Source organism: Lissotriton vulgaris, chromosome 5 (assembly GCF_964263255.1).
Source record: "Lissotriton vulgaris chromosome 5, aLisVul1.2, whole genome shotgun sequence".
NCBI lineage: Eukaryota > Metazoa > Chordata > Amphibia > Caudata > Salamandridae > Lissotriton > Lissotriton vulgaris.
The window spans coordinates 1,958,600,046-1,958,616,669 of NC_141693.1; the positions used below are offsets into that span (position 1 = coordinate 1,958,600,046).

A 16,624-nucleotide genomic window follows, 5' to 3' on the forward strand; every position below is an offset into this window, starting at 1 on the left:
AATATCAGGTTCTGAGAATGGGTTTTTGGATCTGGCCGGTCTAGAGGGGGCGTTGGGGTTTGGAGAGGTATTCCAATTCTGGTCATGGGGTTACAGTTGGATCAGAGAAAGAATCTCCTGTGAAGTTCAGATTGTGGAAGGATGAGGGATCTCCTGTGTGGAAATTTTGGAAGAGAGGTCAGGGGCTAGCTCTTCGGTGGACTTAATGAGTTTTCGGATGACATTTTTTATAGTTAAAAGTTCATGGGTAATTTTCATGAGCTTGGAAGTAGTATCTGAGTGTGGCTTATGGATCACGTAGAGGGGAGGCGGCGGATTGGTTATTAGAATGGCGGAGGGGAGACCAGGGCAGGTGGAGGGGAATGGGATAAATACGCTAATGGAGAGTTGCCTCTTCGATGTACGGGCGTACAAGGAAGGTGGGCGGTGGAGGGGAGGGGAAGGGAGGTTTTGATGTAATCCTGTTGGAGAGTGGGCAGGCCCGCAGTTGAGTTTGAGAGTTATGTAGGCAAGGGCTAGTGGGAGGGAGGGTTGTTGAAGTGTCGGAGAGGTGGTAGGAGCGAGGGATATTAACTGATCCATGATTATTGGCACTACTTTGGACAGGTCGTGGGATGATGGGTGAATTAGGAGAGCCTGGGGTTGGAGGATCTGAGGTACTGTGTGTGTTGATCAGTGTAGGTAAGGCAGTCAACAAGATGTAGGCAGTTAGTGAGGGATCAGGGACCTCCTGAGACGGGGTAGGGGGAAGACAATACCTAGATTGAATAGGGGAATCGCCAGTGATCAAAGATCCTTTAAAGAGATCAAATCTGTCATCAAAGATGACCAGATTGTGATCGGTGGCCTGAATTAGTATACTTCCATTGTTGTAGAGAGATACCGTGGCGTTTGCTCTGAATGTGGGAGAATTAGTAGTCACAAGTCGCAGACCGTGAGGGAATTTTTTGGTCGAGGTGATTCTTACCACGGAGTGGAACGTCGATCTCCACTGAACTCTTCTTTTCGTGTAGAAGATCAGGTCACTCGTATTAGTGCCTTTTTTCGGAAAAAGGTAGGGGTTAGCTCTTAGTGCCAAGCTTTTCAAGTCTGGGGTCCATGCTGTGCTGTGTGAGGGTGAACGTGGAGGACAGAGCTTCGTATACGTGGATTGGCAGTGGGGTGGGAGTGAGCAGGGTCCACAGAGTGCTCCTCCCAGAGAGTGTGTCTTGAGAGTGCACCTAAATAAGGCACAGTCAGATTAGCTAGGTCAAGTACTGAGGTATCGCAAGGAAATGACTTAAAGGTGTCACAGAGGAGGAGCTCAGTGGGAAATCTGTAGGTGCAGTCTGCTAGTATGGCCTGGGGTAGCAGCTTTGGGCTGTGTGTGGGCATTAAAGCAGTTGTCCGCTAAAGTTATCCTGATTAGGGGATCATTTGATACAAGATACTAAGCTGTACAAGAAGCATCTTAAGACACTGCTTTTTGACTATACCCTTTTACGCTTAGCTTCCTCTGCTCCTGACATTGGCATTTTACGCTGGGACACTCCTGAGTATCCGTGCGCGCTACAAATGCATTATAACATAACATAAATAAGTAGGTAGGGCACGGTTAGTTCAGAGAGAGATCAGAATAATTCGGGAAGAGGTCAAGCAGTCGGGCCAGTTATTATAGTGGGGAGGAGCAGGGGCAGCTATTTACAACCTTTGATATCGGCAGTCGCCTAATATGGAGAATCCAGGAAATGCTGGCAGGTGGTCATGTGCTGGGTATATAGTGCTTAGGAGAGTGATGTGCTGGGGTCATGAGACAGCTCAGGTAAAGCACTGTTTAACTGGAGTGGCCATTTTAGAGATAAGGTACTAGCATTGTGGAAGTGGAGTCAAACCATCTGCTCCGTTATTCAGGAGGGGAGCAGGGAGGGTCCTTAATGGTGGAAGGGGGCATGCATTCCATCCAGCTGCATTCAGTATAGTCAGGTGACAGGTGCCTGATGAATCAGTTTTCAAAATTCTACGGGCGGTTAAATATTGGATGATCCCTAAGGTTGTGCAGACTGAGTGCAAACACCTATGTCAAGGTTCTCGATAAATAGGGGAGAAACATAAAAAGTGTGCTTCAGTTGGACAGGAATTTTGATTCTGATCCCATTTAGCGATAAAACTATTTAAGTGTAAAGTCCCAATCTGATTTTAATTAACCGTCGGCGTAGTGTTCCGCTCCACCCGCCGAGTGTGCGTAGTGTTGCCTAATTCACGGCCCGCAAAGTAGGTGTAGTAGGCAGGCTACGCACCTGCCATGGCAGAGCTGAGTTGCCCACCACCCGCCTCCCTCCCGTCGTCTTTTAAATGCCCTTTCAATCTTTAAAAGCATTTTAAAAGTAATTAAAATGACTTACCTGGGCAGCGGTGTCCCGGGGCTCCCTCTTCCTGCTTTATCGCGGGCGCCTGTGAGGGAAGAAACCCTTTGGAAGACAGAAGGTTGGAGAGTCACCCCACTGGTGGACACCCCAGGAACCACAATATCTACACCAAGGAAGCCTGTGCAACGTGATGTCGGAAACCGCCATAGACCACAATGGAGGACTTCAGGAAAGAGGCCACTGGAGAAGATTGTGCAAGAGTCAGGTGGAATTCAAGATGGATTCTCAAAGCGAAGAACCTGTAAGCAGAGGGGACAGTGTCTATGCCACTTGGAGGGGACCAGGAGGCCTGGAAGAGCAATGCCCACCGATGACGGATGGTTCAGAAGTGATGATGGTGATCTTGTCGCTGCTGCTGTAAGGACCAAGCAATGCTGAGGAAGACCAGGGGCCATGCACAAGCCTTGGCAGCTACAACAGGTTTGGAGCGCGAAGAAGGAGCAACGTCGGGACCAGCAAGGCCCAAGGGAATCACCACCAGCAGGAGAGTCAGAGCAGGCCCCAACAAAGCAGAGGATCCCACTAAAGAACAAGAAGACCCTCAGGCTGAAGGCACACTAGTCACAAGAGGACCTCGAGCAGCTCACCATGAAGGAAGGCCCACACTGCAGAGGATTCACCGAGGATGCCGTAGTTGGCAAAAAGAGATGATGGAGGCTGGAGCTTCGTGTAGCCCAAATATCTCTCGAGTGCAGAGTCAATAAGCCTTGGCAATGGCAAGTCAACACAGTGCACAGGGGTTTGGTCCTAGCAGTTCTGACGAGGGATACTTGCCTCAAAATTGCAGAGGACAGGTCAGGCCTCAAGGGAGTTGCAGGACCACCACCTGTGTTGCTGAATCTTTCAAAGTCTGTTGGACGGCAGGAGTAGCAGACCGGTCAGCTTTGTTGCGGTTGCGGTGCATGCAGATGCGGGGGGGGGGGTGACTCCTTCACTTCAAGGGAGATTACTTCAGGTGCCCTTGATGCCCACAGGTCTGTTGAAGATCCTGGAAGAAGCACAGACAATGAAGAAGGCTTGTAGAAGAGTGAGATCAGGAGCTGCAGGAGTCTTCCTTGATGCAGTCTTGTTCAAGGCAAAGTCCAGCGAAGTCAAAGTGTCCAGACAGTCAAAGAGAAACGTGGTTTCAGGCTTGAGTCTTGTACCCACGAGTATACCCTTAAGTACCTGAGGAAAAGGGTTGGGACGACTCAGGGGTCCCTCCTACAGGAGAGGCTGGAAAGAGGGGAGGATACGCCCATGTCCTTTGTCCAGTTTTGTGCCAGAGGGGGAGTCAAGGGCTCCCAGAACTAGTTACAACTGGAGCATGCAAGGCGGGCACTAAATGTGCCCTTCAAAGCAGTCTGGTGGTGCTAGGAAGCGCCTCCACCCCAGTCCAATACACTAAGTCCTGTCTGCGAGGTGGTCACACTTGGGACAGGAAACCTATTGTTCTACCTTCCCCTGCTTGAGCTTAGCTCAGCAGCAGGAGGGCAGAATCGTGTCTGTGGTCGGCAGCAGCACTAGCTTGCTATCAGACCCTGAAAGGGTGGTACCGGGAATAGAGGGGTGATCCCTTGGGGAGCCACCAAGTACATGGGATCCTATATCCAACACTGGAATAGATGTTGGTGTCGGATGCCAGCATGTTTGATAACAAAGATGGCCAGGTTCAGTGCAACTATTGTATAGTGAGACATCTCGTAATGACTGATGTCCACTATATGTATTAAAATGGCTGACCACACTTACAAAGCCTAGAGAATCGACTCTGGGGTTTGTAGGGGTGTCCTGTTAATTTAGGGACACCCTCACACGTATAACCCTGCAACCTGCTTTCAGGACTGAAAGGCCTGCCTTGTTGGTGGCTTATAGGTTTTAAGTGCCGTGACCTCAAATATAAGAAAACAAATATCTGTTATGAGGGACGCTAGCATAAACTCACACAGGCTGCAACGGCAGGCCTGTAGTGCAAGTTTCAGTGGTCTCTCATGGGTGGCACAATACTTGCTGCAGCCCAAGGGAGACCCCTTGGGAACCTATATCCTGGGTGGGTCCCTTAGTACCATACACAAGGGACTTCTAAGGGTACACCAGTAGCCAATTGTGGATGTACAAAAGTATTTACTATTGTCAATTTAGGGAAAAAGCGCAGAGACTGGGGTCCTGATTAGTAGGATCCCAGTCAGACTCATCAAAAAAACATACTGACCCCCTCCTTTGAATTATTGAAACATTGTTCATGTGTACTGTACTTTACTATGCTCTTTTAACTGATGTAACCTGTAATGCAACTATTCAAAATGTAAAGCGCTCTGATACCCTTTTGGGTCAAGTTCGCGCTATATAAAACTTTATAAATAAATAAATAAATAAAAGCTGATCCAACTTTCCAACACCCTATATACAGCCAAGGTTAGTTTTAACAGTCTTGTCTTGACCTTCTAGATCTCATAAAATGACTAATAAGAAGAGGAAATATTAGGAAATCAATAAATATACTTTTATGCTTTAATGTACTAGGGCCCAGTATCTAACACTGAAACACTCTCACATTTGCTTATTCAGTTCATGTGCTTTTTTTGGCACTGCTTTCCATTGAACTGGACCACTTGAAAGTCTATGGACATTGTACATGCAAACATTTTAGCACAGGCAGTTGGAAGATTTTGAAAACATAATCGGAGGAACGAATGTAGCCTGACTTATATTGAAGCAGAGGCAACTTTAGGCAGGAGGTTTTTGGCCTCACAAATAGAATGTCTCGCCCCTGAATCAGGTTTGTGGCATGCATGGGTCTGCGTTGTGTGCATGCAGTTGGCACCGTCTCCCAGAACATGGTATTCCTGCCTTTTATGACACTGTTTCAGCTGTTTTTTAGCAAGAGTGTGTCTGGGGTTGTATCATGAACACGTGGACTGGCACCTAAGTACCTGCTTTTATTCCTTTACACTGTCTACATTCATAAATATAATTGCTCAGAGTTAATGCATGACCTGCAGGCAGCATTGTCAGATCTGCTTCGAGCAAGTGCAGCTGAGCACAGTAGGGCAACAGGCATTGGCTGTATTCTTGCAATTGACCAAGTCAGATTGCTCCCAAGCTGTTATTTATGCAACCGCCTCTCCCTGACCCTAATATTCTGCTTTTTGTAATGTGACTGGTTTAGGAGGCATGTCTCTCTCTCTTACCTGTACAGATCCATAGAGCCAGCAGAACGCTCCATCTCTGCATGCCTTGTACGTTCTGTAATGGGGGAAGATCAAAATCAATATGCACTGTTATTATCCAACTCAGGGTTTTGTAGCATGAATGCGGAGTATGGACATAGACACGCACACACACACATACACTACACACACACGCACTCACACTTTAACCAGGAGCTCAATGGAGCCCTACTACTGACTTGCCAATCAATACCTTTGGAACTGTCCTTGCTACCCCTGATCTCAGAGGTCAGAAAGGCTGTGGCAGGAACAGAATGTGAAAGTTAACAGGGCTCCAAGAACCATGTATAGTTTCTAGATTTCTAACATTTATAATCTTGCTCTAGCTCTTCACCTGAAAACAGGGAGATACTGAGGGCCTACATGTGGGCTATTGGGTAAACAGTGTATTGAAATCAGGAGATAAAGGGTGTTTTAGGTCATTTCTGTTACCTGCAGCATTTTAGTGAATCAAACTCCAGGATTCACTAGCAGGGAAAATGGCAGCCACCTTTCTCAGATAAAGTTATTGACTAAGAGATCTGGGAGAACCAAGAGATGATCCCTAAATAACAGTTTCGACCTAGGTTCATTCAGATCCACAGGGAGACCTAGAAGAAAGCCCTCGTCAACCACATTGAGGCTAGTGCCTACCACAGCAAAGAGCTCTTTATCATCGTCAGCAAGTTCTCCTGCCCAGCTGTCATGAAAACTCGATTCACCCCTCCCAAGCTCTATGCAACACCCTAGTGGACTACTTCCACCAGAAAATCTCAGACATCTACAGCAACTTCGACATCTAACCCACCGACTTCAGACTCCTCGCGCTCACCGACACCGCCGATAATCACCAACTTTGTGACTGGAAGCTGCTCTCGACCAAAGGCACCACCAGCATCATGAACTCTATCCACTCCAGTGCACCCACGGACCCCACCCAAGACCACATCTACAAACTGAGGAGAGACAAAATCAACAACCACCTCACAAAGATCCTCAACATGTCCATCAGGAGGTCCACCGTCCCACCGCGTGGAAGCACACAGAGGTCAAGCCTCTCCTGAAAAAGCCCTCTGCCGACCTCAGCGTACTCAAGAATTATCGACTCATCTCATTACTCCACTTCCCAGACAAAATCTGTGTACATATATATTATTTTCTTTTAAAAAAATGTTCATTTAATTTTAGATTGATCACTTTTGATGGTACTTTCCTGATGAAGACACCCCTGTGTCGAAACACGTTAAAGAAAACCATCACTTCTTGTACCGATTTGTAAAATATGATACATGTTTAATATGCAGCTTTTAAAATTTGTACAGTGGCATATGTTTTTTAACTCAATCTTTATGAAATGCATTAAAATTTACGATTTTTTAATTTAAAGTCCACTTTTGTGATTTGCCTATGTACATTGCCTTGCGTTATACATTGCCTGGTCTTGTTATTTGTCATTGTTTGTCTTACCCTGACCCAGGGATTTGATCCAATTTTCAGGGGGTCCTTGAAACTTGCAAGCGCTAATAGGCTCGGCCATCTTGTTTTTCAGTTGCGGCGGAGAATGACGTGTTTGCGATCTCACGCTCTCTCTCGCAGTGGAGAATGATGTGTTTGCAATCTCAGACTCTCGCGGTGTCTGATGGCGAGGTGAATGACGTGACAGTGAGCCAAAGCCATATGATCTAATCTATACTATAAAACGGGAGTGGAAGTAGGTCCTATCAGATCCATGTTTTCCAGTTTCTACTGTAAAATAAATATTCCAGTCAGTAGTGTTTTTTTTTGTTTTAAATAAAAATGAATGTTATCCCAATTAATCCCTTGTAATATTTAATTATATTTTAAACTTTCAGACATGATGACATGCAAAAATCAACTGTATATTCAAATTGCGGCATCTACCAGCCAAATAACAGCAAAATAAAACCTTAAATAAGCCATTACTGTTAGCTCTTGGATTTAGGTTTTTTTTATTTTGCAATTCAGTGTCTAATCAGTTTTTTTCCTCTCACCATAGGTAAGATACGGTAAGGGTGACTTAGCGGACTATTGTATAATAATAAAATAAGGCACATCACAAGGCAAATTTATAAATAAACTCTCTTCACAAGAAGTATTCTTGCTTCAACAGTAAAAATCAAAACATTGCTCTGAGAAATTTCACAACTCTGTTGAATGTAGTGTGACAATGTCCTCCTTAATTCTATTCCTCTGCCTTGCATACTGCTTCTCATTTTTCTCCTTCTACGTCTCTTGTATTGTCGGTACATCTGTGTTGGACTTGCCCCTCACTGCAAGGTCATCCCCAAACTTTTTCTGGTTTCTGAATCTGTTTTTATTGGCTTTTATGACTCTGCACACTTTAACACTGCTAACCAGTGCTAAAGTGCTTACTCTTTTCCCCTAAAACATGGTAACATTGGCTTACACCCAATTGCCACATTTAATGTAATTGTAAGTCCCTAGTAAAGTACTACTTGTACCCCTGGCCTTTAAATTAAATGCAATGAGTAGACCTGCAGCACTGATTAAGCCACCCACTTATGTCTCATGCCTGCCATTGCAGACTCTGTGTGCAGTTTTAAACTCTCTTTTTAATACATATAGGTCACCCCTAGGGTAGACCCTAATTAGCATACAGGGCAGATTGCAGTATATTTAAAACGTTGCATGTGTACTTTTAACTTTTACATGCCTTGGTAGTGAAAAACTCTTGCAAGGCCTACCTCTCCCATGGGATAACATTGGGTCCTTATTACATTTAATAAGTGATAACTTTCAATTGGGAGCAAGTAGGGAGGTCAAATTTTGTCTCTAATGAATTGTAATTTAATGGTAAAGTTGGATTTCAAGTCACAATTCTGAAAAATGCCACTTTAGAAAGTTGACATTTTCTTGTTCCAACCAGTTGGCGTCTACAGCCTGTATCCTGGGTCGCCTAAATAGGTGTCGCTGGCAGTTGGTCTTTGTGTATTACTCCTGGACAGTATGACAAAGGGGAATAGGTGTTGTCAGGATGGGCCATCTCTGCCAGGATGAGGGGTAAGGAGCTGTCTCCTATCACTTGCACATCACACTCGCAAAAGGTTTCACACTAGTCTTTTGTGCCCCCAGGTAAGCTGGGTCCAGGGTAGGGAAGAATGAAATCCCAGATACCGCTGAAAGAGGACTCTAGAAGCTTCTACCACTTCAAAGTGGGCAACAGGTATAAGAAGTGGACCATCAGACTCAACTCTTCAGTCCACTTCTGCACCTGTGGATACTACAGAATATGGAAATACTGCTGCCTTGGTGCTTGAAGCCTCCAAGGCTGAATAGACTCCAAGTGTCAGCTAACTCACCTCCTGTTAAAGCTACAGCTCTTACAAGCTCCAGAGGCCTCCCGGCATCTACCCAGCTGACTGCAACTGGACCTGCCTGAGCCCTGCTTGCCCTTACTAGATTGAGTTCCTGACCTCCACGAGGTGCCACTCAGGTTCTGTACCCTTGGTATGGCACCAGTTGAATTTTTCCTTGAAGAAAAGAAGAAATCCGGAGGGTTTGGGCTCTTCATGACCGTGAACTGGCCTGTTCATGCCAAGACCTTGCCACTCTTCATCGTCCGCCAACACAAGCGTCCGATGAACCTGACTTTTCATGGTACAGTGACCACCAGCGACAACCAGCAACACGAGAATCTGCACTTTGTGCTACATCATTGACATCCTGCCAATGTTAATCTCCAGCAACAACCGTCCTTGACGCCCGACAGGATCTTCATGCTACTGCAACATCCATACGTGGCCCTGTCCCTGCTCTATCCAGCCTTGTCCCCTGCAAATGGAACTCTTTATGCTGAACTTGAGAAGGTAATATTAAGGTAAGTTAGCCTGAACTTTTGACTTTCACCTAGTCTCGCATTATCAGATAACCGCTTGTGGCACTTTATGCTGCTAGGTGCTATAGTTACCTTAAATCTTTAAAACTGCATATCTCTGGTTTTAGTGATTGCATTTTTGTTGTTTTTGGTGTCAAAATGTTTTATTACATTTTACTCTATATTTCTAAATTGGTATTAGATTTGTCTTTTGTTCTGTTCTCACTTCATCACTGTTTGAAGTGTTGCATAAATACTTTACACATTGCTTCTATGTTAAGCCTGACTGCTTTTGTGCCAAGCACAGGTTAATTTAGTGAGTTTTTGTGGTTCACCCTGCCAATGTTTGTGGCTCTTGCTTAAGTACGGTACCGGCCCTGGCCCCCACAACCAACAACCCAGTTTCTCACATTCTCCTTTCTTTATTTACAATACTTTTCTCCCTATCTTAAGTTTCTCACTCTGTCATATCTATCTCCCTTCCTTCTCACTATTCTATTCACCTGTCTGCTCTATTTCTCTAACTAGACAGTCATCCATGACTATTATGAGTAAGAGAAACAGAAGCAGGCAAATGACTGGAGAAGGACAGAGATGTAAAAAGAACATTACAGTGGTATGGGGTAGAGGGAGATGAGGTAAGTGAGAGTAAGACGTAGAGATGTAAGAAGTGAAATGGAGAGAAGGCTGAGAGAGGTGAGGTATAGAGAACTGGAGAGAAAGAGATAAAGTGGTGATGCAAAGAGAAAGGAGGTTGAGAGAGAGATGGGGAGAGGTACATCAGGTGATATGGAAATAGCGAGAAATCGGGCAGATGAATATAGTTGGAGAGGTTGGCCGAGATAGTGCTGAGAGATATTTGAGGTCACAAGCAAGAGGTAGAGAGTGCTAGGAAGTGAAATTTGTATTGAGAGAGGGCAGAATTATCAAAATTAGAGCGCATCGAGATGGCAAGGTCAGAGTAATGTACATATAAACGTAGCGATATGTAAAAAGTGAGAGTTAGAGAAAGAGAGGTGAGGTGAGGTCGAAGAAAGCATTGCCACCAACTGCCTGTCAGTCTAATGCTTACATTTGCCCATGCCATGCATGCGCAGTAAGCTTCTGTGATGTGTTCATGCCTATCAAACAAAATAAAATATGTTGTTCATGCACCTCAGAGATTGAAGTACCCAGTAAAGGGGTCTGGCTGGAAGACGATGCAGGATCCAGCCCAAGTGCTGGAGTGGGTCGCCATTCATCCTCTCATCAATGTGCCAAAGATACCAAGCGTGATTATTGCCTGTCATTCGTCCAACCAGGAGGAACATCACCAGAGATAACCAGAGTTATCCCCCAGTTTGATCCTGGTGTGCTGCACCAACGATCCTAAGAATGACCGCTGCATATGGTCACACCCTCAACCACTACTACAAAGACTCCACTATCTCAGAGTCTGTTAAAATAGATTACTTCTTATTTCACAGATAGAGAAATTACAGTTTACCTATCACCTTTCACATCAATTCTTCACACACAACACTGTTGCGTCCCTCAGTGGTCCATCATAGCCCCTCCATTATTCAATATCTACCTAACCGCCATTACCAAACCTGATTAAATTATTCTACCTCACATGTTACAACTATGCTAATGGCTCGCACATTTTAAAAATGGATAGCCCGGAAGATCTCTACAATGCAACACTTTAGGAGTGCCTTTGTGCCATCAACAAATGGATGATGAATATTCGTCTTAAGTTCAGTACTGCAAAGACATAGATTATGACCTGTGGACAATGGCAAAAGTACCGGCCTACCACCATTGGGCCTAAGGAATTTGAGGCCCGTTCAACAATGTCAAGAGGCGTCAGAAACCTTGGGGTAAACATGGATTCAGACCTATACACGTTACCACAAAAAGTGCCTTAAACGTAATAAAAACACTATGTTGGATCTTCCCAGACCTACTGTACCAACATAAACAGCAATACATCCTTACACACCCTAGTAATCTCCAAGCTTGACTATTCCCAAAACCTATACTTGGGAGCGCCGACATTCATCATTCGGAAAATAACACTCATCCAAAATGCGGCCACAACGCTTCTTCTCTACCTTCACCCAAGGTGATGCATGACTCGAGTCCTGCTATTGCTCTGCTGGGTGCCTATAGCTAGAAGGAAATGTCACGAGCACTCTGCTTTGTTCCACAGACTTTGCAAAGAAAAAGAACAGCTCTATCTACAAGGTAAATTCAATACAAACAAAGCAGTATAATGTGCTTTAGTCTTGTACCACGTATTATATCATTTTACCAGAAAAAATCCAGAGGAGGCACTGCAGTCAGTATTAGAAGCATACAGAAGCATATCCACTTCAGAAAACAGTTGAAAACATGGCTAGACCCCTAACATCAAAGCAACAAAACCCAGAAAGACACATCCTCAAGTGCAATCTTCAGCTTCCAACCCACAGATTTGAAACATTGAGCACACTGCTTTCCACATGCAGATAAGCTACGAAAGGCTGATCTATGGTTCGACTGGTCATTTAAAGGTATGAAATGTCATATATAGCATTCATGGTCCACAATAGTACTAACACCATAATCCTCAGCGGTCAATAGCCAATGCGAAATTATACCTCTACAACATACTGGGCAAAAAGAGTTTGAGAAATTAGATATTCTGTCACTGAAATTTTATCAGAATTTTAACATTAGAGAATTATTAGAATCCCTTCAGCAAGGTACCACTTTCCATCAACCAAATATAGAGTAGAGCACCAATTAAATGGTAGTACCTTTTCTCCACCACTGCAAGTGCCCACCAATGGACTAGTGGGGCTTAAGGATGGCGGTGGAGCTCCCACACCTCAGGGCTGGTGGTAACTTCCGTCTCTTCTTCCCAGGACTCAGGGAGTGCAATAGTCCAGGTAGTTTCTTGGGACTCCCTCAGCCCATTGAGGGGGGAGATGGTTGGCATCATTCCTGCATATTAAGGCACTATGATAATCCCAAATAATCCCAAATATCACCTGACAAAAGAAGACTCTCGGAAATTCGCTAATTTATACTGCTCACATGCATACTACTGGCATAGGGATTCCCCTTTTGTAGGATGATGCACCCCAGAAACAGTAATCCATCGGCATAACATGGTGCCTTCAAGTCTGTAGCCTTAGGCAAACCAGAAACCTCTCAACATTCTCCCCTGCATTGCTGCTTATGCCGGGGATTTCTCGAGGTCTTGGCCTCGCCACCAAGTGCTGTTATCACCAGAGTCGTGGAGGTCACCAGGCGTGATTTTCACTGCCGCACTAATGTCTCTCCGTACCTTGGTCTGGATCACCCGGAACAGCAAATTCCTAAATAATATTTTTCTTCAGTCAAGAAATTGAATTCACAGTCACAAAAGTTAGGAAGCATCTATACAGCATTTCATTTGTCTTGGACTATTCTAATATTAGCTCTAGACAAAATCCATGCAGTGTTCTAAAGACACTGGGTCCGATTCAGGAAAGTAATCTGAGACAAAATCCTAAACTTACTACTTTTGGTATTCACAGAAGGCATTTAGTAGAAGTAAAGTTAGAATTTTGTCTTAAATCTGTCTTAAGTGTGTCCTAAATTTGTCTTAAATTTGTCTTAGGTTTGTCTTAAGTCTGTCTTAAGTCAAACTTAAGACAAAATCGTAACTTTACTACTACTAAATGCCTTCTGTGAATACCAAAAGTAGTAAATTTAGGATTTTTATCTCAGATTAGTTCTGTGAATCGGCCCCTATCTGCTTTACACGTCAAAGTGCGGAGTGAAGTAAAGAAATACCTATACCTTTCCATACAGAGCCGAACTAAACTGCATCATAGTCTAGAACCTCAACCCATATTACATGACATATACCCAAGGGATCATAACATTTTGAAACTGAGACTCAGGGGGTGACTGATGGAGGCCAGTACATAATATCTTGCAGCTATGAAATAACCAAGTAGCTCATTGCTAGACTTCAAATTGGTTACAATATTATTTTTCCTACCATTAAAGCAATGTAGCACCATAATTACATAGAATATTCATTTTCTCTGCCTGAAAGTTCAAAGGAATAGTATGAGTTTATCAAAGTCAGAATATCTTTTGATTTAAATACTGTGAGTTACATGTAGTTTACAAAAAGAGCACCCTATTGGAATTACCAAAAGAACATCTACACCTAATTGTAGGATATGTCTGTAAATTATATTTTGAGTCCATTGTACTTATGTCAAATTATGTTTTCGTAGCCGATTTACAGCCAGCTCAAACTACTAATCTATTTTATTCTGACCTTTTCCCACTAAAAGCCACAAAGTACCAGAAAACAAACAGAACTCCATCACATTTTGCAATAGATTATACCGAAGCACACACTCGAATATAGTCCAATCACTACATTTAGAGTCCAAGAATTCTCGATTAAAGTGAAGTCAGTGCTTTAAATGGGCCTGTACTCTCCAGTACTGAGTACCAGCACTTTTTTTATTTTGAGAGGGAGAATACCTGCACTTCTCAAGAGATAAGTAATACTTTTAATTGGAGAGTACTGCCACTTCTCAGAAACATCGTCAATATAAACAGGGGAAACCCAATAACCCAAAGGCATCTGGGAGTAAAACAAAAAGAAGGAACGATGAGTAGCAAGACAGTATCTTGGGGAGATCGGCGCTTCGTAGTTACAGCGGCCAGACTGTGGCACGCTCTGCCCCCACAGATCCGCTCATGCCAGACATTACTGCATTTCCGCAAGTTGATAAAAACATGGCTGTTTAACTAATAAGCGGTTGCTCTCCTGTAAGCTGAAGTGTATCATGGCCATCTATCCTTCAGCTAGCTCTTGATCCTGCTCAGTTCATAGCACCAAGACGCCCAAGGGCATTTGTTGCGCTTTACAAGTTTCAAAAATAAATAAATAAATAAATAAATAGATGATGCCCACGGTGCAGTTTTTTTGTATATATTAGTTATAGGACAGATACTACTAATTATCTTTCCTTGACACAATATGTTATCTTCAGGGTTAAATCAATCTTGCATTCTGGATAAACTTCATTCCTATACATGCATGTCCATCAAATTAATAAATCAGATACAATACAATTAAAAAAGTGAAAACAAACAAAACTGTTGCAGAAAAGGTACTGGATGAAGTTTGAAGAAATGAAGAGAAACTAGTAGAGAACCTAAGAGATGAGAAAGAGGTTAAAGGAAAGAGTAATAGAAATAAGACTAGAGAAAAACCAAGAGAAGGACAGGGAGTGGATAGGCAATGAAACTGGAAGAGAGAGATACAGAGATATGGGAGGGGAAAACAAAATTAGGAGAGTGAGTGAGCAAGAGGTGAAGTAAAGGGGATCGGAGTATGGAGGAGGAGAAAACGAAACAGAACAAAAAGTGAAAGTGATGAGAAAAATCATAGAAAAACAAGAGAAAAAGGAGAAAAAACAAAGAAATAATGTGTGAAAATTAGATCAACAATGAAGAGATGGAGAAAGGTAGAGGACAGAGAGAGAAAGGAGGCAGAAACAGAATTCGTAAGGTACCTTTTCCATCGAACAAGGGGGATTTCGAGAGCAACACCAGCCAATCACTGCAATAGAAAGTGCGGAAAAGGTTACTGACAAACAAACGCCAGGAAGGATGCGAACACTGGGTGCAGGCACGTCGGCGTGAGTGCTGACGTCACGTGCGCTGCCGTCCACACGAAGAAGAGAGACCACAGAAACCACAGCTTTGCATCCGTCGGTCCCAGGTGAGAGGCTTGCAGGTCTGTCAATAGTCTTGAAAAACAAACAAGCTAAAAAACACACACTCATGCCCACGTCTAAGCATCACAGAGGGGACCTGTCTATGACTCTCATTAAGGGATAATTTACTATTCTAACATCAACTCTATTCACAAAGGTTATAAAAATAGAGCAGACTAAATGTCCCTGCATCAAAACTTAGAAAGAAACCAAACAATGTAGTTCTGAAAAAGCACAGTTGGTCTTCTAAAACGCACGCACACACACTCACACACTTCCCTAGACACCTATTTCATCCCTCTACCTCTTCCAGTGCCTAAATATGGGATTGATTGCCCTCCTCCCATCTGTGCTGCTGCCAGAGAAAAAAACAGCATCAATTATCTAGTTATTTAAGTCACTTTAGAGCTTTACAATGTTGTGTGTGCGCCCCTGAAAGTTCAAGATCAGCAAGCTGGATGACTTAACCGCATGACCACAGCTGTGTGAAGGGCAGACATTTTTTTCTGTGGCAGCATGCAACGTTTGCCCAATCAAAACATGTACTCCTGCCTCCCATCATGTGGGCGAAGCCAAAGTCACTCTCAAGTGATGCCCACATAATTGTCTGGTGACAGATATTTTATTTTGCAGCACCATATTAACCATTAAAAATAAATACATGAGGAATTATCAATCATCTTTTTTTCATACAGAAGATAAAAAAGCCCCCCCAGTAAAAACATTAAATCCATTGATCAAAAAGAAAAGTTCAAAATTTGGAAGCAGTGGGCTGACTATAGGGGTTTGTGGCTGGAGCCCCCGACTGAAACGGAGGATATCTCAGTTGAGTAGGATGGGGGTGGGATGGTTGGGCCTGGCGCAGGGGGGGGGGGGGGGTGTTTGGGGAGGTTGGTCTCGGTGGTGGTTGTGCAACTCTGGGGGTGGGGGTAGGAGGGGAACAGTTGGGGCGCGTGGGGTTGTTTATGGTACGTTATGCTTTGTACTGCTGGTTTTCTTTAAAAGTCAATGGATGACATTTGTTTATGCAATGTGATATTGCAGTGGATTCTGGGGTACACAGTCATGCGACTATGGTGCACATTGACAAATGAAATTTTGTTTTAAAAAAAAGAAAATTACAGGTTAGTCTATTCAGCCCCCCGATTTACCCTGTCTTCTTACACAACCTGGAAGAGTATGCAAGTAATCAGTGAAGGTTGGTTCTCAGCCCATTCTTCCTTCCATGTGTAAATTGGTGCCCAGATACACCTACCAAGCTTTCTTCCATTTCTGCCCTTTCTCTTATAAATTCCCTTTTCCAGATTCAAGATGGAAAGCAACCTAGCAAGCCATTGCTGGAATGACGGGGCCATTTTATCGAGCCAGGCAGAGACAATACAGAGTCTCATCACTGCCATGGCCAGGAAAAGA

At 43.8% G+C, this 16,624-nt stretch overlaps 1 protein-coding gene across 1 annotated transcript in view; it reads right to left on the minus strand.

The window, feature by feature from the left end:
- The window catches only part of LOC147717869 (uncharacterized), a 238,819-nt gene extending 223,725 nt beyond the window's left edge, over positions 1–15,094 (minus strand). Inside the window, exons 1-2 of the mRNA XM_086920577.1 lie at positions 15,008–15,094; positions 5,576–5,630 (exon numbers count right to left, since the gene is read on the minus strand). Coding sequence (XP_086776703.1) covers positions 5,576–5,630; positions 15,008–15,016 — 64 coding nt within the window. The 5' untranslated portion in view covers positions 15,017–15,094. The remainder of the gene's footprint in view (positions 1–5,575; positions 5,631–15,007) is intronic.
- Between the last annotated feature and the right edge of the window lie 1,530 nt (positions 15,095–16,624).